Source organism: Aotus nancymaae, unplaced genomic scaffold (assembly GCF_030222135.1).
Source record: "Aotus nancymaae isolate 86718 unplaced genomic scaffold, 86718_ANA_hifiasm-v0.15.2.pri h1tg000040l, whole genome shotgun sequence".
NCBI lineage: Eukaryota > Metazoa > Chordata > Mammalia > Primates > Aotidae > Aotus > Aotus nancymaae.
Genome location: NW_026988454.1, coordinates 9,159,018 through 9,184,588, shown reverse-complemented (window position 1 = coordinate 9,184,588; position 25,571 = coordinate 9,159,018). Strand labels below are relative to the sequence as shown.

At 51.2% G+C, this 25,571-nt stretch overlaps 2 protein-coding genes across 10 annotated transcripts in view; one reads left to right on the top strand and one right to left on the bottom strand.

The window, feature by feature from the left end:
• Positions 1–15,942, top strand: part of SYTL3 (synaptotagmin like 3) — a 111,184-nt gene extending 95,242 nt beyond the window's left edge. For all 7 annotated transcript variants that reach the window (XM_064360488.1, XM_064360489.1, XM_064360492.1 and 4 more), the window contains 6 exons: positions 2,237–2,339; positions 7,075–7,245; positions 10,014–10,119; positions 11,070–11,172; positions 12,595–12,800; positions 13,761–15,942. In XM_064360488.1, coding sequence (XP_064216558.1) covers positions 2,237–2,339; positions 7,075–7,245; positions 10,014–10,119; positions 11,070–11,172; positions 12,595–12,800; positions 13,761–13,870 — 799 coding nt within the window. In that variant the 3' untranslated portion in view covers positions 13,871–15,942. The remainder of the gene's footprint in view (positions 1–2,236; positions 2,340–7,074; positions 7,246–10,013; positions 10,120–11,069; positions 11,173–12,594; positions 12,801–13,760) is intronic.
• Positions 14,704–25,571, bottom strand: part of EZR (ezrin) — a 55,719-nt gene continuing 44,851 nt past the window's right edge. For all 3 annotated transcript variants that reach the window (XM_064360493.1, XM_064360494.1, XM_064360495.1), the window contains 7 exons: positions 24,542–24,638; positions 19,853–20,016; positions 19,358–19,488; positions 18,434–18,594; positions 18,010–18,102; positions 16,196–16,447; positions 14,704–16,033 (listed from right to left, as the gene is read on the bottom strand). In XM_064360493.1, the coding sequence (XP_064216563.1) occupies positions 15,869–16,033; positions 16,196–16,447; positions 18,010–18,102; positions 18,434–18,594; positions 19,358–19,488; positions 19,853–20,016; positions 24,542–24,638 (1,063 nt within the window). In that variant the 3' untranslated portion in view covers positions 14,704–15,868. The remainder of the gene's footprint in view (positions 16,034–16,195; positions 16,448–18,009; positions 18,103–18,433; positions 18,595–19,357; positions 19,489–19,852; positions 20,017–24,541; positions 24,639–25,571) is intronic.

The window sequence follows — 25,571 nt, the reverse complement described above, 5'->3', positions numbered from 1 at the left end:
GCCAAGAGAAATGCTTGCACATGTGCGCCATGAGCAGAGCGAAAAACTAGGATGTAAGACAAATGTTTATCAACAGGATAAATGACTTGTGGTGTATTCATTTAATGGAATAATACGTAGGATTAGAGATGAATGAGCAGCAGTTACAGCAACACAGATGAATCCCAAACATAATATTGGGTGAAAAAAAGCAAGTTACAGAATGATCCCATTTATATAAAAGTTCAAAAACAGGGAAAACTAAGCAGTACATTGTTTAAGGAGATACATCAAAGTAGTAAAACCATAAAGAAAACCAAGGGGGTGATAAGTATAAAATCCCATGTGATTATTACCTGGTTACGGGCAGGATTATGATGGGGAAGTCATTGGTAGTGTTCTCTTTCCTAAGCTGGTGGGGGCGGGTACACGGGTGTGCACTTGATTATAATGCTTCCAACCGTATAGGTATATTTGATATATTCTGTTTTACATATGAACTATGGGGAATTAGAGATAGGGAGTTTTGAGGTTTTTTTTTTTTTGAGACAGAGTCTCGTTTTGCTGCCTAGGCTGGAATGCAAAGACGTGATCATGGCTCACTTTGGCCTTGACCTCCTGGGCTCAGGTGATCCTCCTACCTCAAGCTGGGACTATAGGTGCTGGGACTATAGATGCACGCCACCACACCCAGTTGACTTTTAAATTTTTCGTGGAGATGAGGTCTCCGTATATTACCCGGGCTCATCTCAAACTCCTGGCTTATGGGATTCTCCCTGAGCCACTGTGCCTGGTGCTTTTTTTTCTGAAATGGAATCTTGCTTTATTGCCCAGGCTGAAGTGTAGTGGTGCGACCTTGACTCACCGCAACCTCCGTCTCCTGGGTACAAGTGATTCTTCTGCCTCAGCCACCTGAGTAGCTGGGATTACAGGTGCATGCCACCACGCCTGGCTAATTTTTGTATTTTTAGTAGAGACAGAGTTTCACCATGTTGGCCAGGCTGGTCTTGAACTCCTGACCTCAGGTGATCCACCTGCCTCAGCCTCCCAAAGTGCTGGGATTACAGGTGTGAGCTACTGTACCTGGCCTTCTGGCCAGTTTTGAGTATTTTTACAAAAAGCTTCCCAAGGGGGATGAAGAGGGCCAAGAGTGGGGCTACAGAAGGGCACAGGTAGGGAGGCTCACTGTGCTCTTTTACTTTGAAAAGTGGAGCCTGTTTCAAGCCTGTGGAGCAGGGGCTTGGGCTGCTGCTGGTAGGGAGGGCGGTGGGCATCGCCATCACTGAGGCTGCCAGAGGAGCCAGGAAGGGCAGCGTAGGGGCCTGTGTGGAGGGATCAGCCTAGAACAGGACAGGACATGTCCTCCTCTCTGCCTGGCGTTCAGATGCTGGGTGAGTGCAGATGGAGCCATCTGTTGTGCTGTGTGCGACCTCTAGACTCAGCAGAATGCTGCTGCTCAGCGGTTGGGAGGAGCCGAGTCTTGGAGGCCCCTGCAAGGAGACGGCACAGTGCGAGGCATATGCTTTCCGCTTCCACTTATGTTTCTTGTGCAGGTGCTGGGTGGTGGAAAGTGAAGGTGGAGGCAGAGGGACAGGAATTGGGCTCATGGCCTTGACATCAGGCAGGCAAGAGAATCTCTGGTTCCATCATCCTCACCAAATGGAGTAGGGCCTGAGGAAGGCAGGATGAGCTTCCCACCCCCAGGAATATTCCAGAGGGTTATGTAGCAGCATTTGACCATAGACTTCGTGATTCAGAAGCTGCCTACCCAGCACTAACGTTGCTTGCTATTAGGCTATTAAGCCCTTTCTACCAACTTAAAAATTCCAGCAGGAAGCCTGGTAAAGAAAACGCTGGTCCGGCCCGGCACAGTGGCTCACGCTTGTAATCCCAGCACTTTGGTAGGCTGAGGCGGGCAGATCACAAGTTTGGGAGTTTGAGACCAGCTTGGCCAACATGGTGAAACCCTGTCTCTACTATAAATACAAAAATTAGCTGGGCATGATGGCAGATGCCTGTAATCGCAGCTACTTGGGAGGCTGAGGCAGGAGAATTGCTTGAACCTGGGAGGCAGAGGTTGCAGTGAGCCGAGATCGCGTCACTGCACTCCAGTGTGGGTGACAGAACAAGACTCCGTCTCAAAAAAAAAAAAAAAAAGAAAATGCTGGCATGTGGGTGTGGGTTCTGCTGCCCCCGGACTCTTTATGCACCCCCTTCCCTGAATTCTCTCTCTGTCCCCACTGTGCTTGGCCCCTAGGTATGTGAAGACCTATCTGCTGCCCGACAGATCCTCCCAGGGAAAGCGCAAGACTGGAGTCCAAAGGAACACGGTGGACCCGACTTTTCAGGAGACCTTGCAGGTACTTGCTGGCTAGATATCCCTGTGCGGAGTCCTCCCAGCCCAGGTGGGGCAGCCGGGGCAGAGTCCACTGAATGGTGCCTTCAAACTCTTGACTCAGTTAGATATAATGCAGACACCTGTATGTTTCTCTGTGGCTCTGTCAATCAGTGTTAAGTTGGTAGAAAATAAATGTCAGCCTTTGTACAGGAAAAGTGCAGAGTCTGCCAGACTCAGGAATGGCTTTTGATTAATGATTTCTGAGAAGATGGTGAAAAAGAACCTGGCTGTCTCTTTGTCTCAGGCTAACACCAGGGCATAGGGTAATTTTGAAAATTGGTTTGTCTTAGCGAATGTTTCTATCAAACAGAGCGCCCTGCAAATGAAGCTCCTGAGTTACTGTCTTTGTGAAAGTGCCCCTTTATTGTATTTCTGACAAACTCAGGTTTCTTCTCATTTTATTATTTTTTTAAATGTACCCTTAATTGTTTGGGTCTTCACTTTCTATGATACTGAGGAATGTGATTGATGGTTGAGGGCAGAGACGGGGCCACGTGCTCTGATTTTGGGTGGAAGGCTGCAGCTGAGGTCTGGTGTCTGAGGGCTGGCTGTGGCGGCCCTGAGCTTGGGGTGGGGGTGATAGTCCAGCCTGTGGAGGCTACCCCGCCGAGGCATGGCAGCCATCGGTCCCCTTGTCTCATGCCTGTGACAGGAGAGGGCTTTGTTTGTCTTTCTTGGCAAGCAGAGGTGCCTGTGAGCTGCCAGCCAGGGGCCATCTGGGCAGCTGGCACGGAGCCCCGAGTTCATTAAATAATAATAGCCCTTGTTTCCTGTGTCTCTACTTTGGCCGGGTAAGTATTAGAATCCTCATTTACTCAAAGGGAAACTGAGACCCAGAGAGTCCTTAGAAATACAGCTCAAAGCCACAAAGGACTGGCAGTTCTCAAAATTTATGCCGTGGGGATTTACATTTTTTAAAAATTTATTCTTTTCTTTCTTTTATTTTTGAGATGGGGTTTCACTCTTGTCCCCCAGCTGGAGTGCAGTGGCACAATCTCAGCTCACTGCAACCTCTGCCTCCCCGGTTCAAGCTATTCTCCTGCCTCAACCTCCTGAATAGCTGGGATTACAGGTGCCCACCACCATGCCCGGCTAATTTTTTTGTGGTTTTAGTAGAGATGGGGTTTCACCATGTTGGCCAGGCTGGTCTCGAACTCCTGACCTCAGGTGATCTGCCCACCCCAGCCTCCCAAAGTGTTGGGATTACAGGTGGTGTGAGCCACCACACCTGGCCTAAATTTCTTATTTCTAAGATGCAGCTGTACTTGGACCCTGGGGATTTTTTTAAAACATGCAGATTTTGATTAAGCAGGTGTGGGCGGGGCCTTTCTCCTGGTGCTGGGACCAGTCAGTACGTAGCAGCACATCACCAGAGAATGTCTTCAGACGGTTCTGCTCGTGTGCCTGCTAGAAGAATTGTGAAAAACTGTGTTTTCCCCTCACACATTTTAATCAGAGATCCAGTTATTCAACAGAAGTTTAATTAAGGTATTTTGTGTTAAATAGCTTTACGAAATGAGATAAACATTTCATATTGACTGTATTCTAGATAAATATTTAGTTATATGGTTGGATTTAAAAGGTTTACCTACCTTACTTAAAATGCACACAGAATCTCAAAGATATCACTTAAAATTTTTTATCCGTGGGTCTTATCCATGGATATTGTGAATGTTGTGAATATTTTATAGTCCTGAGAAACTTTCCAGATACAATTAAAAGAATCAGCATCTGTAATCGATCCTAAACACAGAACGTCCCAACACCACCAGCCTCATACTTCATAGAAATGCACATAAGATTGAAGGATGGGAAGCCACGGAGGCAGATCCATCACTGAAAGTCTCGCAGAAGCCAGTATTTCCAATCACAATCACCCCTTTGTGTGGCACCTAGGAGGTTTGTGCGACCTGGGGCGAGCCATCAGAGGACGATTCAGGTGGAAGAGGCTGTGAGAACTGTCTCCAGCCAGTTTTGAGAAAAGTGCATGTCAAACGTGAGAATCTAGAAATGGATCCTCAAAGTTTTCTGAGCAGCGTACTTCTTGGCAAGCCTTTCTGGACCCAGGGAGACTTGTACCCCATTTGAGACCACTGTCCTGGAGGCCTGGAGGATGACGTGATCTCACTGGGTGACGGTCATTGCTCGGCTCTGCTTGTGAATGATCCTTACGCTTCATTCCCAGCTGAGTCTGGAGCAAGCCTTGTGGTCCTAACAGGCCATTGGTAAATAGGTCTGGTTTGAAAAGGCAGATTCGATCTGCAGTAGGGAATAGTCCTATTGACAGGAAGGGGCAAGCAATGGGTAAGGGCCCAGGAGAAGCAGCCTGGGTGTCGCGCACACATGGCTGGAGATGAGGGAGCTGCCTTGGGGCACGAGCCCAACCTTGCTAGTGGCGTGCCACTCCAGTAACCTCTTCGTCTCTCAGAGGGCAGCAGATGCCGCCAGCCGGCTGTCCAGCTGCCTGGACTAACTGATGGGAGTGTAGCTGGACTATAGGGAATAACCTCGTCAATTCAGAGTTTATAGACAGAGAGTGAACTCGGGGCAGAGTCGGTGTGGCGGCTCACGCTTGTAATCTCAGAGCTTTGGGAGGCTGAGGTGGGTGGATGGTTTGAGCCCAAGAGTTCGAGACCAACCTGGCCAATGTAGGGAGACCCCCATCTCTACCAGAAATCTACAAATTAGCCGGGCGTGGTGATGCCTAACTATAGTCTCAACTACTGGGAAAGCTGAAGTGGGAGGATTGCTTGAGCCTGGGAGGTGGAGGCTGCAGTGAGCTGAGATTGCACCACTGCACCCAGTCTAGGTGACAGAGTGAGATCCTGTCTCCCCAAAAAGAAATGGACCCATGGACTTGAGGGAAAACTGGCTAAAAGTCAAAGGCAGGAGAAAAGGGAATGTGACCCAAGAAATTCCAATCTTCACGGCCACAAGCCATCCCAGTGGGGAAGGAAGGGAGGAATGAATTGAGGGAGACAGCCTGGCCAGCTGAGCCATGAGTGCCTGCCCTGCGGACATCAGAGGTGTGGACAGAGCCTGCAGGCAGCCCCAACAGAGCAGGGGACGGGGGCGGCCCTGCTGCACCTCACTTCTGTTTGCAGAGGCCGAAGGAGAGAAGTTACCGCGTCTCGGTTCCTGTTTTATTCTACTTTGTCCCTCAGTTGGAAAGATGGGTGAAGGTGGGCATGAGGGGATAAACCGCAAACAAACCGCACAGCCGCTGCAGGTGGGAGCAAGTCCGGCCTCACAGCGACAGCCCAGTGTCACCAGGAGTCACCACTCTAACCCCAGACAAGCGCCGGAGTGAGGGTAGCGTGGGCCACAGAGGTCAGCAGCAAGACTCAGGCCTGGACACAGTCAGTGCACGTGACTCTGGCCTGCAGTGTCGGCTGCCAGACTGAGGGAGGGTCACTGAATTTCCAAGCTGCTTGTTTTCACCTGCAAAATGGTTTGAATGATACTGACCTCATAGGGTGTGTGTGAAAGCTAAAAGATCAATGCATCTAAAAATCTTGGTATGAAATAAATAAGCGTTCAGTAGCTTGTAGGTTTTGTTCATTATTGAGAAAATCCAACTAATAAGCTAGAAATGAGGCCCTCAGAGGCTCAGGTGGAGTCAGCCACACCTCGGGAAGGGTTGGGTGTCACTCACGGGTCTTGGCTTCCAGTGTCTGTGGGGCAGAACCCACGCTGGGCTGGGGAAGGGGCGCTCTCGTCACTCTTGGGTGTGTAGGAGCCCCCTGTATGGACAGTAAGAACATCGTGTTGGCCACTGCCAAGCCAGCACAGGCCCTGCATGCCTGGACACAGCCCTGTCCATCCAGGGCAAACACGTGGTGTCGGGGGAATGGAGGAGGGGGAGTTCATGCTTTGCTTAAAAAAAAAATACAAATTTGCAGCCAGGCGAGGTGGCATGTGCCTGTAGTCCCAGCTACTCGGGAGGCTGAGGCTGGAGGATCGCTTGAGTCCAGGAGTTCTGGGCTGTAGTGCGCTATGCCAATCAGATGTCCCCACTAAGTTCGGCATAAATAGGGTGACCTCCTGGGAGCGGGGGACCACCAGTTTGCCTAAGGAGGGGTGAACTGGCTCAGGTCAGAAACAGAGCAGGTCAAAACTCCTGTGTTGATCAGTAGTGGGATCCCCTGTGTGAATAGCCACTGCACTCCAGCCTGGGCAACATAGCAAGACCCTGTCTCTAAAAAAAAAAAAGAAAAAAATACAAATTTTTCGTATTTTTTGCCCTGTTTTCAGTATTTTTGGCCAAGCCTGGCTGGGTGCAATGTTGGCCAGATGCAAGTTCAGCTCCTGTGTCAGCATAGACTTTGGCTTGATTTCTAGTAGGTGTGGACTGGACAGGGACTTTCATCTTGTTCTGAGAACTGGGGGTGGGAGGGGCTCAGTGGCCACCTGGGCCATCCTAGCCTGTCCCCAGGCAGAGCACTGGGCACCTAGGGAGTTGTTTGGGGGGTTCCTGAGAAGAGAGAGGACCCCCATCCCACTCTGGCTGTAAGCACCTTCACCCACCCTAACCACATCGGGTCCCTGGCTGAATCCGCGTCTTGGACTCAGCCTGTGGGAGGGAGGCCTGCGCAGGCCCCGGGAGGTGAGGCCCTGGGAGGTGGGGCCCAGAGATGGGGACCCTAGGATCGTGGGCCCCAGGAGCCCAGCTGACTATCTTTGCTCTGCCTCTGCAGTATCAGGTGGCCCCCGCCCAGTTGGTGACCCGGCGGCTGCAGGTCTCGGTGTGGCATCTGGGTGCGCTGGCCCGGAGAGTGTTTCTTGGAGAAGTGATCATTCCTCTGGCCACATGGGACTTTGAAGACAGCACAACACAGTCCTTCCGCTGGCATCCGCTCCGGGCCAAGGTAATGTCTGGTTTTGCACAGAGTGCCCTCCACCCCCACTGTGAGACAGAAATCACTTTTCAGAGAGATCCCAGAAGATAGAACGTACCTGGCGAGACTTGGACCCGCTGTGACTTTCAAATAGTTACTTTCTTCAGGGTGGGGTGGGCTGAGGGTGTGTGTTAACCAGCTCAGCTGTGTTCAGGTACCCGAACAGCCCCAGGCTCAGCATCACACACAGGTCAGACTGGATGAGGGCCTTTGGCTTCACCGGGCGGAGGCCTCACCTTGCTGGTGGCTGACCTGCTGGAAGCAGGCCATGCCTTTCCCTGGGGGCACCGCCCTCAGCCATGCAGTCCCCCTGGGGGCTACAGTGTGTCGTTTCTAACCTTTCAACCCCAGGCACTCTCAGAACAATCACAGGTGACAAGTCGCTGGACCCAATGTTACCGGGAAGGCAGAGGCCGCTCTGGCTGGCATGTTGGAATTGCGCAGAGGGAGATAGACGGCAAACGTGAGGGTGGGTCAGAGGAGCTGACGGGATTTGATTTAGGATCTGCTCCCCCAGGCTGTCAAGGCAGGAGCAGGGGCCCTGGAGAGAGGTTAGCATTTCTTGGAGACGCTGCTTTGCACTTTTCTATGTCCAGATCCAAGACTCGGGGAGAGTTCACGTGAGACCGGGAGGGAGAAAAAAATGTGGGCTCCCGTCATCTCTTTCAAAACCGAGCAGGTTGGACCACTCCCCTCAGCCACGGGCCCATAGCGGGCCCAGCCTTCTGCTCCAGCCTGGACACAGGGCACAAGGGCCATCTGGCCTCTCTTTTCCTCCCTGGAGCCAGCGCAGCTGGGATTCGCAGTGTCTCTGCCGGGAAGCTTCTCTGGTTTCAGCTACCAGTGGGTGAAGCCGAGGCCTCCCGGTGAGCCGTCCGCCCCCTCCCTGCCCCTCCAGGCAGCGTCCACACTCACACTGCCTGTGCTGACTCCCCCAAGTCGGAATCTGGGCTCAGACCTCCCCTACCCAGTGCCCACCTGGAATGCACCCCCTGTCCAAGGTCAGCTCAAGACGACTCAAAGCTTACCTCCTGATTACCCCAACCAGAAGCGGCCTCCCCTCCAGGACCTGGAGCTCAGGATTCCTGCCGTCTCTGGGCCTCATCTTCAGCCTTGGTGTCCCTTTGCTACTGCCCCGGCCGCGCTGCAGGTGGGCGAAGCGTCCAGCTTCCATGGCTTCCTCTCACTCCCCCTCTGTCATCTCTCAGAAGAGCGTCAGCTCCTCTGGGACACCCTGAGTTTCCAGCCTGGACTCCCTCTGTCAGAGGCAGAATCCCCCATGCACCCTGCCTCCCACACCTCTGCCATCAGCTCAACGACAAGGCCTGGAAAAAGCAGAGCCTGGCATAGGACAGGCGGCCTCCAGGCCTCATCAGACCGAGCCTGGTCTGGCAAGTGGGTGAGGAGCAGACAGCATGGCATCCTTCCTAAGGCCAGCTGGGTGGTGAGTCTGCCCACAGGCCTGCCCCGGCCTCTGATTCTGGCTCGGTTTTTGGCCACTAAGGCTGGAGGCAGCCATATCTCATTTGGCACCCAAGGGTCAGGAAGATGGGCTGGCCCACATGGGCTCCCAGGAGTCCTGAGCTTCTGAGGGTGACTGAGAGGGCTGCTTCCAGGGGAGCCATGGTGGACCGGAGGTATCTAGACCAAACTTGTCCAACCCGCAGCCCAGGACAGCTTTGCTTTTTGGTTTTTGTTGTTTGTTTTGAGACGGAGTTTTGCTCTTTCACCCAGGCTGGAGTGAAGTTGTGTGATCTCAGCTTACCGCAACCTCTGTCCCTCCGGGTTCAAGCGATTCTCTGCCTCAGCCTCCCCAGTAGCTGGGATTATAGGCGCCTGGCACCACACCCTGCTAATTTTTTGTATTTTTAGTAGACACAGGGTTTCACCATGTTGGCCAGGCTGGTCTTGAACTCCTGACCTCAGGTGATCCACCTGCCTCGGCCTCCCAAAGTGCTGGGATTACAGGCGTGAATCACTGTGCCTGGCCCCAGGATGGCATTGAATGCAGCCCAACACACATTCATAAACTTTCTTAAAACATGAGGTTTTTTTTGCTTTTTTGTTTTTCTTATCAGCTATCATTAGTGTTAGTGTATTTTATGTGTGGCCCAGGGAAGCCACAAGTGGACACCCTGCTCTAGACTCTTCCCAGTCCTCTCCTCCCACCCCACTGGAGAAAGCTGGTGTGGATTTCAGGATCGTCTCTTCTCCGGGCCCTGTCTTTACTCACTTTCTGGCAAAACCACTCATGACAGAGAAGCGCCTCAGTGGGCAGGAGGTGTCCTCAGACTCGCCACACCTTGGGGGCCAGCCCCTGTGGCTCTGGGCAGAGTCTGTGCCCCGTGTTGTCTCCAGCGTCCGTGTCAGTCCTTGGAATAAGGGCAGCACGAATCTCTACTGACCTTGGTGGGGTGGAAGCTTGAGTTCATTTCCGTTTTTCAAACTCAGGCTGTGTCCGGGTTTTTGTAGAAATGTCTCAGCGGGTGTTCAGTGCCCTCGAGTCCCTCTGCTTCCTCAGGCTCATCTCGCTCTGGTTTGCTGGGGTGGCCGGGCTGTTCATCCACATGCAGGGGTTGGGGAGGGTGGGACTGAAACCACAGATGGGGAAGGAAGACCGCCTGCCTTACAAGGGTCAGGGGGAAGCATCCGTGGATGGAGCTGAGACAACCAGAGGAGCCCAGAAGGTTCTCAGGGCTTGGGGAATCCTGTCCCTAAACTGTACCTCTTGTCCCCAGGTGGAGAAATATGAAGACAGCATTCCTCAGAATAATGGAGAGCTTGCGGTCCGGGCTAAGCTGGTCCTGCCTTCAGGGCCTGGAAAACTCCAAGAGGCTCAAGCAGGTTGGTGGCCTCAGCTTCCTGGACATTGTAAAGGCTGGTGCAGCAGGAGGGCTGAGAGAGGCGGGGAAACTTTCTAGCATTTCCTTTCTATGGCCCTGCTCTGAGCTCCAGCAGCTCTTACTGAGCGATGATGTGAGCCCGGAAGTTCTCTGGAGCCCACAGCCTAGGGGGAAGAGGGTGACTAGAAGCAGACGAGGCCTCTGCTGCCCACTCTACGCTGCTCTGACACTGCTCTAGGCATTCCTCTCGGGCTGATTGCATGGTCTCTGGGGAAACCGTGGCCCCTCCTGAAGAGCAGAGGCTCCATGACAACATGGAACCAAGAACACATCTCAAGGCACTGGTACCTGCAGGGCTCAAACGAGATACATCCCTGCCCCCAGGCACGTGGGCAGCTGCTGCCCAGCAAGAGAAGTAGGTCAGGAGGGCAGATCCTCAGGGGCCCTACGGAGATTTTACTCCTTCGATAACGTGGAAAGCAGGAGGGTGGGGAAGGAGGACAGGGAGAATGCACAGTTCCGTTGTGTATTTCAGTGGCTTTCTATTTGGCTAGAAAGGGAAATTCTGCAACCCAAGCTTACAGGGTCATCAGCAGACCAGCAAGTGTCCCCTGGCCATCCCAACCCCTGGACAGGGTCTCGGGCTCTCACTTTCCCCCAAACTGCTGGCTACAGCTAGACTTGAACGTCGGCATCTTTCTTGTCTTTGGGTTCCTCTTTACTCTTTGCTAGGGTGTTAGCAATCCCTCCATCCTGTCCTCCTCCTCACCACACAGCACCACAGCCTGTGGGCGGGGCCAGTAGAGCCCACTGCACCACTCCCGTCTGCTCTCTTGGGGTCTGAGGGCTATAGCAGATTCTCTTGCTGAGCTCTCAGTTTTGGGTGGTGGTACTGCATTCTAACATATCAGGAGAAATGGCTTTGACAGTGAATACTGGCTTTCCTTCCAGGGACAGAGCAGCTGTCTCTTAATGGTCAACTTTGCTTGGTAGTGCTGGGAGCCAAGAATTTACCTGTGCGGCCAGATGGCACCTTGAACTCATTTGTTAAGGGGTAGGTATTCAATGTAATCAAAAATGATTTACTGATGATCTAGTATACATAACGACATGGCCTAGAACCTGCAGGGAATACCAAAAAATGTAAGCCACTTAAAACATCTTATTTTAGCTTTCCTATGAAAATCTAACATAACACATAATATTAAAGACCCTGGTTTCTGAAAATTCGTGGGATGTGTACGTGCTGGGGTACCTTAAACCCTAATCTTATCAGTTCTTGTGATATTGGCAAGCCAGTTTTGAAATCAAGCATGAAAAAGTAGTGTGTTCAGTAACTATTTCCTGAGCATAACATCTCCTCTTGGACCAACAGTAAAATGCATGACTCTCCACATTTCATTCTCATTCACAGTAGGTGCGCTGGGCCCTCTAAAAGCAAGGCAAATACCATTCATTATTACATTGAATTGCAGACTCCCTGTCAGTGACATAAGGGAAAAATGATGGTCAAGATAGAACTGAGGCCGGTCGCAGTGGCTCACGCCTGTAATTCCAGCACTTTGGGAGGCCAAGGCAGGCAGATCACCTGAGGTCAGGAGTTCAAGACTAGCCTGGCCAACGTGGCCAAACCCCGTCTCTACTTAAAATACAAAAATTAGCCAGGTGTGGTAGTGGGTGCCTATAATCCCAGCTGCTCAGGAAGCTGAGGCAGGAGACTCCCTTGAACCTGGGGGGCAGAGGTTGCAGTGAGCCGAGATCGCACCACTGCACTCCAGCCTGGGCGACAGAGCAAAACTCCGTTTCACATACAAAAAAATAGAACTGAGTTTGTGTCCTAATCTTGTTGCTTATCTGCATGGCCTTGGACAAGCTTTTCTGAGTTTATTTTCCTGAGAACAGGGTCAAAAGGAGATAATGTGTATCTGGAGTCAGGGCGGTAGGCACCGCAGAGGAAAGATTAAGATGAGGGCACGAGGCCTCCGCACACCACTTGCCCTTCATACCTGATGCAGAATTCAGCTCTAAGGGAAATGTGCCGAGACCTGTGGTTCCCATCCTGCCTCTCTGTGTAGGGTGTGGATGTTGTGGACATGGCATTTTTTTTTTTTTTTTCTCTGTAGCCTAGACTGAAGTGTAATGGCCCAATCTTGGCTCACTGCAATCTCTGCCTTTCAGGTTCAAGTGATTCTACTTCAGCCTCCCAAGTAGCTGGGATTACAGGCTTCCGTCACCACGCCCAGCTAATTTTTCTATTTTTAGTAGGGACGGGGTTTCACCATGTTGGGCAGGCTGGTCTCGAACTCCTAACCTCGTGATCCACCCGCCTCGGCCTCCCAAAGTGCTGGGATTACAGGCGTGAGCCACCACGCCCGGCTGACGTGGCACCTTCCTTAGTGCTTCCGGTCTGCGCACAGCCTTGGGAGAGGTGGCCATGCGCACAGCAGTGATTGCAGAGTTTGTATCCCCTCTTCAGCTGTCTCACTCTGCCAGACCAGCAAAAACTGAGACTGAAGTCGCCAGTCCTGAAGAAGCAGGCTTGCCCCCAGTGGAAACACTCCTTTGTCTTCAGTGGTGTATCCCCAGCTCAGCTGAGGCAGTCGAGCTTGGAGTTAACCGTCTGGGACCAGGCTCTCCTTGGAATGAACGACCGCTTGCTTGGGGGAGCCAGACTTGGTTCAAGTAAGTCTGAGCTATTGGGCCCAAACGTTGTTTATCCTTTGTGATTATCCTAATGGGTACCATGAAAACCAGGGCAGTGACTTAACTGGTTTTGAAATTGCCTAGCCTGCCTTAAATGGAAATTCCTGTCTAGTTTTTACTCTACAGCTGAGCCATAATGCAGCCAAGTATTTTGACAATTTAAATCAGATTTAGATCTGCTAAAGAAACAAAAAATTACAGGCCTCCAAATGGGTTAGGTACAGTATTTGCTTTTGTTTCTGGCGTCAATCATAAAAGGATTATTTTCTTAAAGGAAAATAGCTTAACTCAAACAAATGGCAATTCAGGAAGTACTTCATCAAGAGGTCAAAACAGCAATGCTGTCCAGAGCCGCTCGGCAGGGCGCCGCCGGCATGCAGGGTGGACAGCCCTCTGCTGTGAAGTTCTGTGCTTGGAGCTGCTTCTAGCTGCCAGCCGTGTCCCCGACGTGGTGACAACCAAAAACACCTGCACACATCTCCAAGGACCTCCAACTGAGAGCCAGTGACTGGAGAGAAATAAGCCTCACTGCTAAACTACTTTTCAGATTTTGTCCAAAACATACTGTCTTCCTTTAAGAATCCCTTCCCATGGGCAAGTCCGGCCCTCAATGAGACAGCTCCACCTAGCCAGCCATGCTGGTGTGCGACTATTCACTCCCTTGGTGAAGACCCAGCGCACCAAACCAGAGTCTTCGCCTCACTTTCAAACCAGAGCTCCGGGCTGTTTGTTAGAGCACCGCAGAGCAGGGGATGCCTGGGCAAATCCGTCTCAATGCCAGCTTTGTTGGGGTGTGGGTCCTGGTGGAGGTGTCTGTGTCATCAGTAGTTGGCCTTTTAATGACTTGGGGTGAAAAACTTCTGGCTGGTCATTTTTAATAAGCTGAGAAGGGATGAAGTGGTGTCCTTCCTGATCATAGCCAACTTGTCTTCCTTACAGAGGGAGACGCAGCTGGTGGCGGGGACACATGCTCACAATTGAAGCTCCAATGGCAGAAAGTCCTTTCCAGCCCCAATCTGTGGACAGACATGACCCTCATCCTGCACTGACACGAAGGCCACAAGGTTCCAGGTTGCAGCAGGTGTGAAACGCTGTGCGCTCCCAGAGTGGGGCCCCAGCTGGAGACTAAACCTTGAACAGTCTCCATCTGCAGTCCTGCCTGTGGCTTCAACGCCTATGGATATCTCTGGGTACTTAAATACAGCAATTATGAATGTTACCTAAGCCTCTGGTGTGTTATCTCCTCTTTGAAATGTGAAAAATGGCCAGATTTCAATAACGTTGTTACCTGTGTCCTCCAGTGCTCAAAATGGTCAAAGTCAGGCCGGGCATGGTGGCTCGCCCCTGTAACCCCGGCAACTTTGGGAGACTGCAGTGGATGGCTTGAGCTCACGAGTATGAGATCAGCCCAGGTGATATAGATACCCTCTCCCTGCCACCTAAAAAAAAATTAGCCAGGTGTGGTGGCACACCTGTAGTCCCAGCTACTCAGGAGGCAGAGGCGGGAAGATTGCTTGAGCCCAGGATGTAGGAGGCTACAGTAAACCCTGACTGACTGCACAACTGCGATCCAGCCAGGGCCGAAGGGAGACCCTGCCTCCAAAAGAAGTCACAGCTTTGCTATGAGGAACATTTCAGAGGAGCCTGTGAGTGTTGGAGCCATTCTTCTCTCCTGTGGAAAACAAACATTTCTAGAGGAGGTTAGGTGACTCAGGGAGCACCAGGTAAGAATTCAGGCCTTGCATTGGTCAGCTCTAACTGACCAGTATACCCCCAAGGACGTCAAAGTCCCTTGCAAAACCTGGCCAGTGAACAGCAGAGCCCAGGCAGGTCGGCGGTGGCCCTCCCACCCCACACGCAAGCATACACCCATGCTGCTTCATGCCTTTGCAAAGCTTTTATTTCATGCCTGCAGCGTGGAATCCACCTGCTCATGGCGTCTTAACTGCAAAGGAGAAAGCAGTGCACAAGAAGGAATGAAGAGTGGGCAGAAGCAATGACCTTCCAAAGCTGCCTTCCCCGCAGCCTGCCAAGGCCATGGCAGAGATGGAAACAGACACGTGTGAGTGAACAGTCTCATGGCTGGAGTCTAAATGGTCATAGTGGCATGTGTGTATTTGACAAAATTAAAAGTGTGCATAGTCTGTTACATGCATAAAACACTAACAATAAAAATCCTGTTTACAAGTGACTGCAGCAGGCAGGTGACTCACGACTGCCCTGCCACATCACATCAAGTGCCATGGTTAGAGGGTTTTCCATATGTAATTCTTATTCTGTAAAAGGTAACAAAATATACAGAACAAAACTTTCCCTTTTTTTAAAACTAATGTTTGTTACAAATCTGTATTATCACTTGTATATAAATACTATATAGCTGATCAGTCAGAAAACTACTTATACACCTGTTAAGCAAAAAAACCAACAAAACTAAAAATTTATCCAAGTGTCCTCCTCTGCCGCTCATGCTGGTGACCACTGTGATTTCTGCCAGCTGCGTGGAGTGACAGGAGGAGGGAATCATCGTGTGTGCGAATGCTTGTCTCATTTCCAAAATAATTTTCACCCCTCAAAGCATGTAAATATACAAAGATGGATCCTTCATAGAAATTAAAATCAAAAACCAATTTGAGCTCGTTTCAAATGCAGAGGAAGTATGGCACAGATGGAAGCCATGCCGCGGTTTCCTTTAGTGATACAGAATCTTGTATCACACAGGCCAGCATGAAGTTTCTTACTCAGACTTTACAGGCATTTTCCGTAATTCAATCAGTCCTGCTTTCAGCACAACACAGGAGGTGATTTGAAAATAATCTCGAGAATCAGGCCTGCTTGGCACTATGATACAACTGGGGAAAACCAACCAGGGCGCCTCCCTGGTTCCCAGCCCAGAATGTTTCTGTTGGGTAACGCTTTTTACAGGAACTGGGATTTGATGAGGGAGTTCCTAGACTTGGAGCACTAAAGACACAAGCGTGACGAGGCTGGCAGCACTGACAGCAGCGCCCGCTGCGAGTGCCCCTCTGCCCTCGGTCCTGGCCTGGCAACTACATGGCCTCGAACTCATCAATGCGCTGCTTGGTGTTGCCCTGCCGGATCTGCCGCAGCGTCTTGTACTTGTCCCGGCCTTGCCTCATGTTCTCATTGTGGATGATGTCATTGTGGGTCCTCTTATTCTCATCTCGGGCCTGGGACAGCTCACTGCTCAGCGTCTGCAACATTAAGAAGCATTGCTAGGTCCCTTCCTCCCCATATGGCCTGGCCCCGCAAGGGGGGTGCTGGGTGGGGCTGACTCCCATTGCTACTCTCCCCAAGTCTATCTGCTGCAAGAGGGAAGCAGGCCCCCTGGAGACACAGAACCCCTTGGGCCTTACCAGCAGCTGCCGCTGCACGCGCTCATTCTTCTCCGCTTCGGTGATACGCTTCTCCTCGTTGCGGTCATCCCGGATGCCCTCACTAGACAGCTCTGCGCTGTAGCCCGTGGGCTCCGCGCCCTCATCCTGCAAGCTCTCCTGGACATGGTAGCTCACTGGCTCGTACACGGGGGGCGGTGGGGGCGGGGGTGCCGTCATCACCAGGTGCAGCTCCTCCTTGGTCTTCACCAGGTCATCCTGGGCTTCTTTGGCCTTTGGAAAGCAAATTAATAGGTGAGGACTTCCACCCAGAGGTCCCATCCTCCTGGCTATGAGAACAGAATGTCGCCTCCCTCTGTCCCAGCAGGCTAAGGCAGCACTGAATGGGGTGAGCCGTGGCTTCGCAGAGGAGCCCCTCAGGGTACATGTGGAGCTTACAACCCTCTGCGTCCAAGACAGGAAGGGGAACTGTGATGCCAGAGCCTGTCTATAACTCTAGACAGTATATAATTTTTTTGGGGAAAAAAAACAACTCTGGCAATTAGCATGAGTAACGGGCTCTGTTCCTAGCCTCCCCCTGTGCCATAGTCTTCATCAAGTGCTCTCCTGCTCACCACCTGCACACACGCCCAGTCCGGCCCGCCTCCATCCCAGCCCTGGAGTCAAGCTTGGTGTGGAGCTGCTCTGTAGCCAGCTCTCCTCACTTAACTCTTAACAGGTACTTTCTCCAAAAACCTAAGAAACCAAAGTCTTCTGCTTCCTACTTGGGATGGTGATATGGCTGCATCCCCACCCAAATCTCATCTCCCACTATAATCCACACATGTCAAAGGAGGGACCTGGTGGGAGGTGATTGGATCATGGGGTGGTTTTCCCTCTGCTGTTCTCATGCTAGTGGGTGGGTTCTGAGTGAGAGCTGATGGTTTCAAAGTGTTTGGCCCCGCCCCCTTTGCTTTTCTCTCTTCTGCCCCCATGTAAGACATGCCTGCTTCCCCTTCACCTTCTGCCATGACTGTAAACTTCCTGAGGCCTCCCCAGCCATGAAAGACTGAGTCAATTAAACCTCTTTTCTTTATAAACTACCGAGTCTCAGGTAGTTCTTTATAGCCGGGTGAGAACAGAACAATACAGATTGGCAGCAGGAATAGGCTGAACAGAGGCAAGGAGATGCTGGGTAGAAGCAGCGGTGGACAGCAGGGAGACAAGTCCTCAGAAGGCAGCACCACAGAGAGGGAAGGATGGGCCAGAGGGTCTGTGCTAGGTCCTGGGCATGGGACCTTACGAGTTGGGTATTGCTCCCATTCTACAATGAGGAAAATGAGGCTCAGAGAGGTGACACTGCTAGCCCCCAGTCACACAAGCTGATGAGCGGCAGAGCCTGGCTCTCGCTCCAGCCTGGAGACTTCCAAGGCCCTGGATCTTCCCATGGTGCCCACTGTATATACCACCAACAGGAGAACATGTTTCTGGCACTGTGACCCCATTGCAAGGGGCACATATGTAACTTGATCTAAAACCAGTTCCTGACCAGGCTGTCAGATAGGCACTGAACAGTCAGGGTCGGGGGAGCAAAGTGGGTGAAAGAAGTCCTCCCTCTCTCCACGAATCCAGCAGCTGCGCTGACTCATGTATAAGCTCAGACCCATCTCTTTGGGGATTTCTACTTCAACAGTACAGCTGGTATCAGCAGAGGATCATGAGACATCCCAGAAGCTTCCAGTGGGACCTGGCTGCTGAGTAAAACCACCACCCCCTACCCCACCTGCAGAAGGGCCCCACCAGCCAGTGGACAACACGTGCCATGGGCACGTGGAGGTTCCCCTGCACAGACTCACCCTGTGCTGCCACTCTTCAACCTCATTCTCCTTGCGCCTCCGCGCCTCTTCCAGGAGGGCGATCTTGGCAGTGTACTCCGCAAGCTCCGCAGCCTGGGAAGGGAATGCCAAGTTCAAGTGAGTTCTGGAACCCTTCTGACAGTCTGGTTGTGAATGAGCAGCCTCCACTGTGACACCCGAGTCCCTCCTACCCATGGCCAGCAGGGTCCATAGTGCACCCCTGCTGTCTCTTCCTGGATGCCCACACCCACCTTCTATGGGTGACTCTGGCAACAGCCTAGCCCCTTCCCTGTCAGCTGCTTCGGCCCCCAGATCAGCTTACAGCTTCCAGTCATGACAATTATTACAAGGCAGGTGTCACATTTTCCATCCTCAGAAGCATCCTCTCTATAATTCAGCATCTTGAAACTCAGGCGATTCCTACCAGCTGCTCCTGGCTCTTTATCTGATCCACCGCCTGTCTCTCCAGCTCCTCCTTAGCCCGCAGTGCAGCCATGCGGTCAGCCTCGAGGCGCTCGGCCTCCTCCTGTGCCCGTTTCCTCTCCTCCTCCAGCTGCAGGGCCCTCTGAATCTGCTCTGAGAGCTCTGAGAAGACACAAAGCCAGAGCCACTCAATCCCTCAGCCCAGGGACCTCGGAGCCCCCACCTTCTATTCCCACCCAAAAAGCCAGAGAGCCTTGGACCAAGTCACAGGTCGATGGGATGTCTTCCAGTGACCCTGGAAGAAAGCACTTCACAGCTCATTCCTGTCATTTCCATGACAACTTCCTCAATATGGCTAGAAACCAACCCCAGCCAGGCGCCCATTCCCTGGCATGCCTGACTCACCGGTCTTGGTGCTCCTCTCCCCAGGCCAGCTGCCCGATGTGCAGGTGCCCTACACTCAGAACACAGAAATGCCCTCCCCATGTGTGCTAAGGGCTGCCAATGAACACAGCATCTGTGATGCCTTGTGTAACGGCCCAGCTGCTGGGGTTGTCGACTGGAGCTGTGCAGGGGAAGACTGGCTCGGCCCTGTCACTCATGGTCTGTGGGACTGTGGGCAAGTCACTGTACCACACCAAACCTTAATGTCCTTATCGGGGAAACTGGGTGATTTAGCTCTTACCTCAAAGGTCTAGGGAAATTTTAAAATACGGTATCTTACAACAATTAGCACCAAAGTTAAGGAAGTACAGAATCATTTTCCAAACCAAATAACCATGCTGTCAATTCTGCTGCGAGTCTGCACTGTGGGACTCATTCTTGGGAAGAGGTTCCTTCCCGGTGGGTGGGTGGCGGGTGTGGGCCTTGCCTCTCTGTGGAAATGCATGCCCCGGCATGGAGCACCAGCCCCAGGGCTCCTGACCTCTCTCTGCCTTCTTGGTCTTCTCCTCATAGTCCTGCAGCCGCAGCATCAGCTCCTCCTTCTCGCGCATCATCTGCTCTTTCTCTCTCTCCACAGTTTCTCTCCTTTTCTTCTCCGTTTCCAGCTGTTGCCTAGTACAAGGAGAAAGAGGCACAGGGAGATTTAGACTCTGGCAGGGAAGTAAGGGGTCAACACACTTCACGGGTGTGTGCAGTTCCAGGATGGACTTGGCATCCTCAGGGCTGCCCTGGCCTGCTGCCAGCCTGAGCCACCTGACAGAGCAGCCGCTCCAGGGCTGACACCAGGCTCAGCATCACAGCCACTGCCCAGAGACAAAGGCCTGGAAGATCCCAGTGTGGCGACTGGGTTCCATTCCACCAGGCTCTCCTGATCAGCACCGGGGTCACCTGACAGGCACCGGCTACCCCGGCAGGCAGGGCTGGCGGAGGCTGAGCAGGGAGAACACAGGCCCCTGCTCCGGCCTCCCACGCTCACCGTTCCAGCTGCTTCTGATGCTTCTCCTCCCGGGCCTGGGCCTTCATCTGCTGCACCTCGATGGTGTCGGGCTTCCTGCGGCGCATGTACAGCTCATGGTTGCCCATGCAGAGCTGCAGGATCCGCTTGTTAATTCTCAGGCGGGGAGCATAAAACACAAAGTCCTACAAAACAGAACAGGGCGACCTGGACTCAAGCTCCTTCGTTTGGTTTTCTTCTCCCAAACCATACTTCACAAAGGTCCAGAACTTTTCTAAAAGAACGAACGCAGAAGAACAGGGATGGCAGAGTCTTGGTATTCAGAATGTGCATTCTCTGGGACAGGGGGAGGACGTGCAGGTACTGCGTGTATGTGGTTATGTGTGGGTATGTACATGCTGCATGCACACTGCAATCTCACTGCAAGTTAACTGCAAAGCTTTTCCAAGGCAAGAACTCTCAGCCTTGGGAAACCCTTCAAGTCTTAGAGCTGCCTTGCTCTTCCATGGGACCACCTTTCATGATGTCCTCTCCAGCCTCACTGCTGCCATCCCCGATGCTGGCCTGGACAGCCTCTGCTTCCATTTGAACTTCTGGTCTCCTCTGCCACAGACTCCCCTCCCACGCTGTTATTGCTACAATGACCAGGTCACCACTGCGACCATCTCTGCCAGCCTAGGAGCTCCAGGATGAGCTCCAGGGCCTGGGCCCGATGCACATGGAGACCTTCCAGCTCTGGGCCCAGGCTCCCGTACGTTGTCGGTTCTCTCTCATCAGAGCTATCCAGCCCTGCTCCTGTACCCGCCATACCCACTACAGGCGCTTGCTGCAGTGGCACAGTCACTTCACTCCAGCAACTCCTTTCAGCATCCCGCTCCTATGAGGCCATCAGCTCCTGAGATCAGGGATTCATCTCTATCCTCCCAGGGTCAATATTTGAAGTGCTCAGTATCTGCCAGGCACTGCCAGCTTGTACAGCACAGCCACGTGCGAGCTCCACGGCCTTCAGCACATCCCTTCACCAGCCTCAGCGCCTTCGACATAAGGCAGGGACACCTGTATCTCCCGGGACTTCAGAGAGGGGACTCAATCCCCCCAGCAGTCCCGTTAGATGCTAGCGTCCTTGCTCAGGAGGTACTCGGAACAGCACCTGGCACAGTAAGAGCTGGCTGACATGACAAAGCGGTCACTCCCATTGCTAGTGCCTTGCAAGACCACAACCAGAGGCGCCTCCTCGAAAACGAGGCAGAATCACAGCATTCAGGAAACTCGTAACCGTGACTGGAAACATTTGGGACACGGCTGACAATCTCGGTCCCAACTCCTTGCTGCTGCTGCTGTGATTAACTTACAAGACAGAAGAAACAATATGGTTTAGAAACTCCCATGAAAAGTTATTTTTCAGTGCCTCTGTCAGTTTCCTCTTAACCTCAGGGACCCTGGTGTCCAGCTTCTGACCATTTGGAACAGGAGCAGGGTGGCTAAAACAAAGAAACAGCGCGACACATCCCACAGCAACTTCTGATACCTAACGAGGAACTGGCGGAGCAGGTTCATCAACACACCCAAGAAGAATCTATTTAGCTTCATAGTCTTTTCATCTGTTCCAGAAATCCTAGGGTGAAAGGTGATGCCAAGCCCTGAAAGCCCATGAACTTCCTGGGTGGGGCTGTCTTTGGGGTTTCACACCCTTGTTGTTTAAGTCACTGGGTTTCCCAGGGAGGAGTTGGTGGAGCTGGGAGCAACAGGCATTTTTATTAGCCATCTATCCCTTATTACACAAGAGGAACCAATCCTGCATTACAGCTTCAGAGGACTCTACCACATAGGCTCTGACTGACTCAGAAAACGCTGATTAGTACCAACTCCCCTTTATGGGGTTGGGGGGCACAGGAGTGGGGGGAATCAATGAAAAATCTCAATGGTAACTTCAGGTTAACATAATAATGTCCCCCTCTTCCCCTTTCCCCCCAGAAGACAGGTCCTGCCAGCAACGGGAACCAGGAGAATTCAGGGAGTCCACCACTGCCAGCAGGTAAGGGAGGAAGGTGCCTGGCAGGAAATTTCTCCCAGTGTCTTTGAAGGAAGCCAGTTTCTGTCTTCAAGTTAAAACAAAGACTCATAGTGAAAGGCTTCTAAATCCAAGTCCCTAACCTGCTGCAGGATGCAGCCTCCTGACACAGAACCACAAGACAACAAGACCCAGAGCAGGGTTTTTAAACTGGCTGAGAACAAGCACGGTAAAAATGCAAATTAGGCACAAGGAAAGTTCAAGAAAAATAAACCCAAGACCCTAAAAATACAGAAGGAGAGAAGGTAAGAGTCCCTTTTCAAGTCCCCGAGATGCCAGCGACAGGAACTTCCAGGAAACTCCCATAAGAAGCCAATCCCAAGGCTCATCTGGCCACAAAGATGGCTGCAGGCAGCCACGGGAGGCAGTGGGGCTCCTGGAAAGGCCACAAGGAGGCAGCAGCCGAGGAGTCAGTACAGAAATGCTGCTTGCTTTCTCCAAATTCCAGATGACTGAGAGCCTTCTGCCTTCTCCATGAGGCCACAGAAACAAAAGGCTCTTTTGAAAGGGAAAAGGCAGCCACCTCAGCACTCATAGGCTTACCTGGGCAGGCCATGTCAGCTGTGTACAAGGTCTCACCTCAAGAGCCAAAGCATGGCCCCAAATTGCTGTACACGCCTTGGCAGGGAAGAGAAGCTGGCTTTTAAAAAGGAGATGGCAGCTGCTGGGGGCAGAACTGGACAAGGACTCGTTTGTGAGTTCACGCCTTAAACTTGGGGGCTTCCTCTTCTTTTACATGAAAGTTGGATGTTGAAAACTTGAATTTCTTCTGCCCAAAGTTTACAGACTGAGGCAGGGCAGTGCCTCAAGCAGCACTGGGGTGGCATGGGGGTGACAGAACTCAGCACTGCCCACTCAAAGATGCTGCCTTCTCAGTGTGGCTGCTGCCCAACCTGCCTGAAGATCACACAATCTTCTGATCCTACTTTGTTTTTAATCACAGCCGTATTGTTAAATTTACTACCAGAAAGCATCTCATTTGGCTTGTTTCTAACCCTTTCTTCCACTTGAAGGTAGGCTTCACCAGGGCAGGAGCTTTGCCTTGTTCGTGGCATGCACACAGCCCTGGAAGAGTGCCTGGAACAGCGTGCAACCAGCCAATGTTACTTTCTCTTTTAAGAGATGATCCACATGAGGCTACTCTATAATAAAGGCATACGCCCAAGATTCATTACAATGGCTTCTGCTTGGGACTTAGGATATATTCTTCAGCTTTTCAAGAGATAAACTTTTATCAAACATACACACAAATTCTCAGTCTAGTCCAGAGTTTCTTCTGCACTAGTCAAATTTCTAATAGAAGTATTCTGAAAAGGCAACAGTGTCACAGAGTACATAGCAGGCTACTGATGAGGGATTTCAGAATTTTCTTGTTCTAAACTGTGCCAATCTCACTACCCAAGTGACATAAAGACACTATGACCCTCCCTTCATGGTGTTGCATATTAATATGAACTGCTACCATGGAGCCTCAGAGTCTGCATTAAACACTAGTTTAATTTTAAATAACTGTGCAACTACCCATGGAGTAGCAGCCAAGAGCCTGCGAACAGCAGGAGACGTTTTTAACAAAGAAAATACTTTCTAAAAAACTGTCAAGACCTGCTGATTTTAAATTATGCTAGACAAACCTGCATGTGGGGAGAAGTAATTAGACAATAACACCACATACTGTTCTAAGTGGATTTGCCATTGCTAAGCAGTACCCAGTCTCAAAAAGGTTAACAGACAACCAAGCTATGGACCACAGCCCATGTTTGCCTCTCCAAGCTTAACACTGTAACTAAGGAACAAAAATTACATGAGAACACAAAGTCCTTTCCAATCTGTAATTTTGGTAAAATTCAGAACAGGCTCTAAGGTGGATAACAGAATTTCTTCAAGTGGCAATTTTTTTAGAGAACCAGATTTCTGGTAACAAAATCCTTACCCATTCTACAATGTTAAGTTATGTACATGTCTTAAATGTTCTGAGCTAACAAAAGTTTAAAGGTCAGAATTAATAAAACCAAATAAATTTCCATAATGCACTGGTCTCTGCAGCTATTACAATCAGTACTCTCAGATTTCAGAACATCAAGTGTAGCCTTTTTCTTACCATGGCCCTCCCAAAATGACTGCCTGCCAGTCTCACCTGTGTGAGGACGCACACCTCTGGACAACAGAAGCGGGCGAGGCAAAGCCCAGATAAAACCCTGGGGTTTGGTTGCAAGTGTGACGGTCCCTAACTTGGGTAAGTTCCAGAGCAGCTCTGAAACGCAAATCTGGCCCTTGAGACTCGCAGGTCCCACTGTCGGTCCTCCGGCCAGGTGCCAGGAGAGTTCCCATACCCAGGTGGTACAGGAGATAGGCTGGCTCTCCACACCAAAAACACAGCATTTAGGGAAATGCTTATCATTTGGCCAATTGACTCAGAACTGCCCTTTTCTTCTTAAGGAATGAGGATCATTTGAAAAGTTAAGTGGTCTCCCCTGCAATGATTGTCTGGCCCACAGGATCTCTGGCCCTCAATGCAACCACAAAGGGAATTTGGAGTATCACCAGCTACTCGTCAGAGAGAGAACTTTGTTACCCTGACAACTCATGAAGTCTAAGAATGAAAAACAGTAGCCCCCTGAATAAAATGTTGTGGAACTTACAGGTGCCTTCTTGTCGATGGGTTTAATGACAAACTTTTTGTCATTGAAAGAGATGTTCCTGATTTCACTCCAAGGGAAGCCAATCTTTGGAGTTAACCTGAGGTTAAAAAGAAAAGGTGGATGGTTAGATGTACACGTATGTATTCTTGGACTGGGTAAGAGAGATTCACAAACCTATTCTTAATAGTTCAATTAAAATGATACGAAGCTAACCCAGGAGACATAATGTGTGTTATATGCTATTATCAAACAGTTCCCACCTGTCCTAGGTCAAGCCAAGTGGCTGGCTGCAAGGCTTCTGCAACCTTAATCTGTTCCCATTTCCTTTGGCTTTTCCTCAGTTCGGGGCACCTACAATTACCCAGGATGGTGATCTCGAAGTCACCTGCAATTCCTACCCAGGCACCTTGACCCTCCCTGAGGAATCTTCCGCTGTTGATTCCCGTATCACATCACCACACTCACCCACCTCTCATCCTGCCAGAACCCCTCTCAAGCTCTGTGCTGGAGAACCCCTACTTTCAGTCTGCTGATGTGATTCATTTCCTATCTTCAAATGTTAACACAGTCCTTAACTCAGCATCTAAAAGCTGTCAAATCCAGCCTTAAACTCCAGACCCACCTTTCAACACATGGGTTCCCTGGGGTCACCTCCCTTTCCCTTGAGGCCTCTCTTCTCTCAACATGCAGGCTGTTCTGCTACAGACTGTTCGCTGAATGTTCTTTAGCTTACTGATCATTTAGTTTTATGAAACCAACAGGGCCAAGATCCCATCATGTTTCCTAGATGTGCCGTACTCAACAGAGCTTGCCAAGAGAAATAAACAAGGCCTCGCTACACATTCTGCTACTGCTAGTGCATGTTCTCCCGGCTGGACAGACATTTTCCCATGGCACTCTCCCACTTCCAGGACAGCCCTCAAACTAACTGCCCTAATGAAAGCCCCACAGGACTAACCCTACTTAACCAATGCTATGCCACGACTGGCCCAGACTCAGGCTTTTATTAGCATTCCCACATTCATCATGT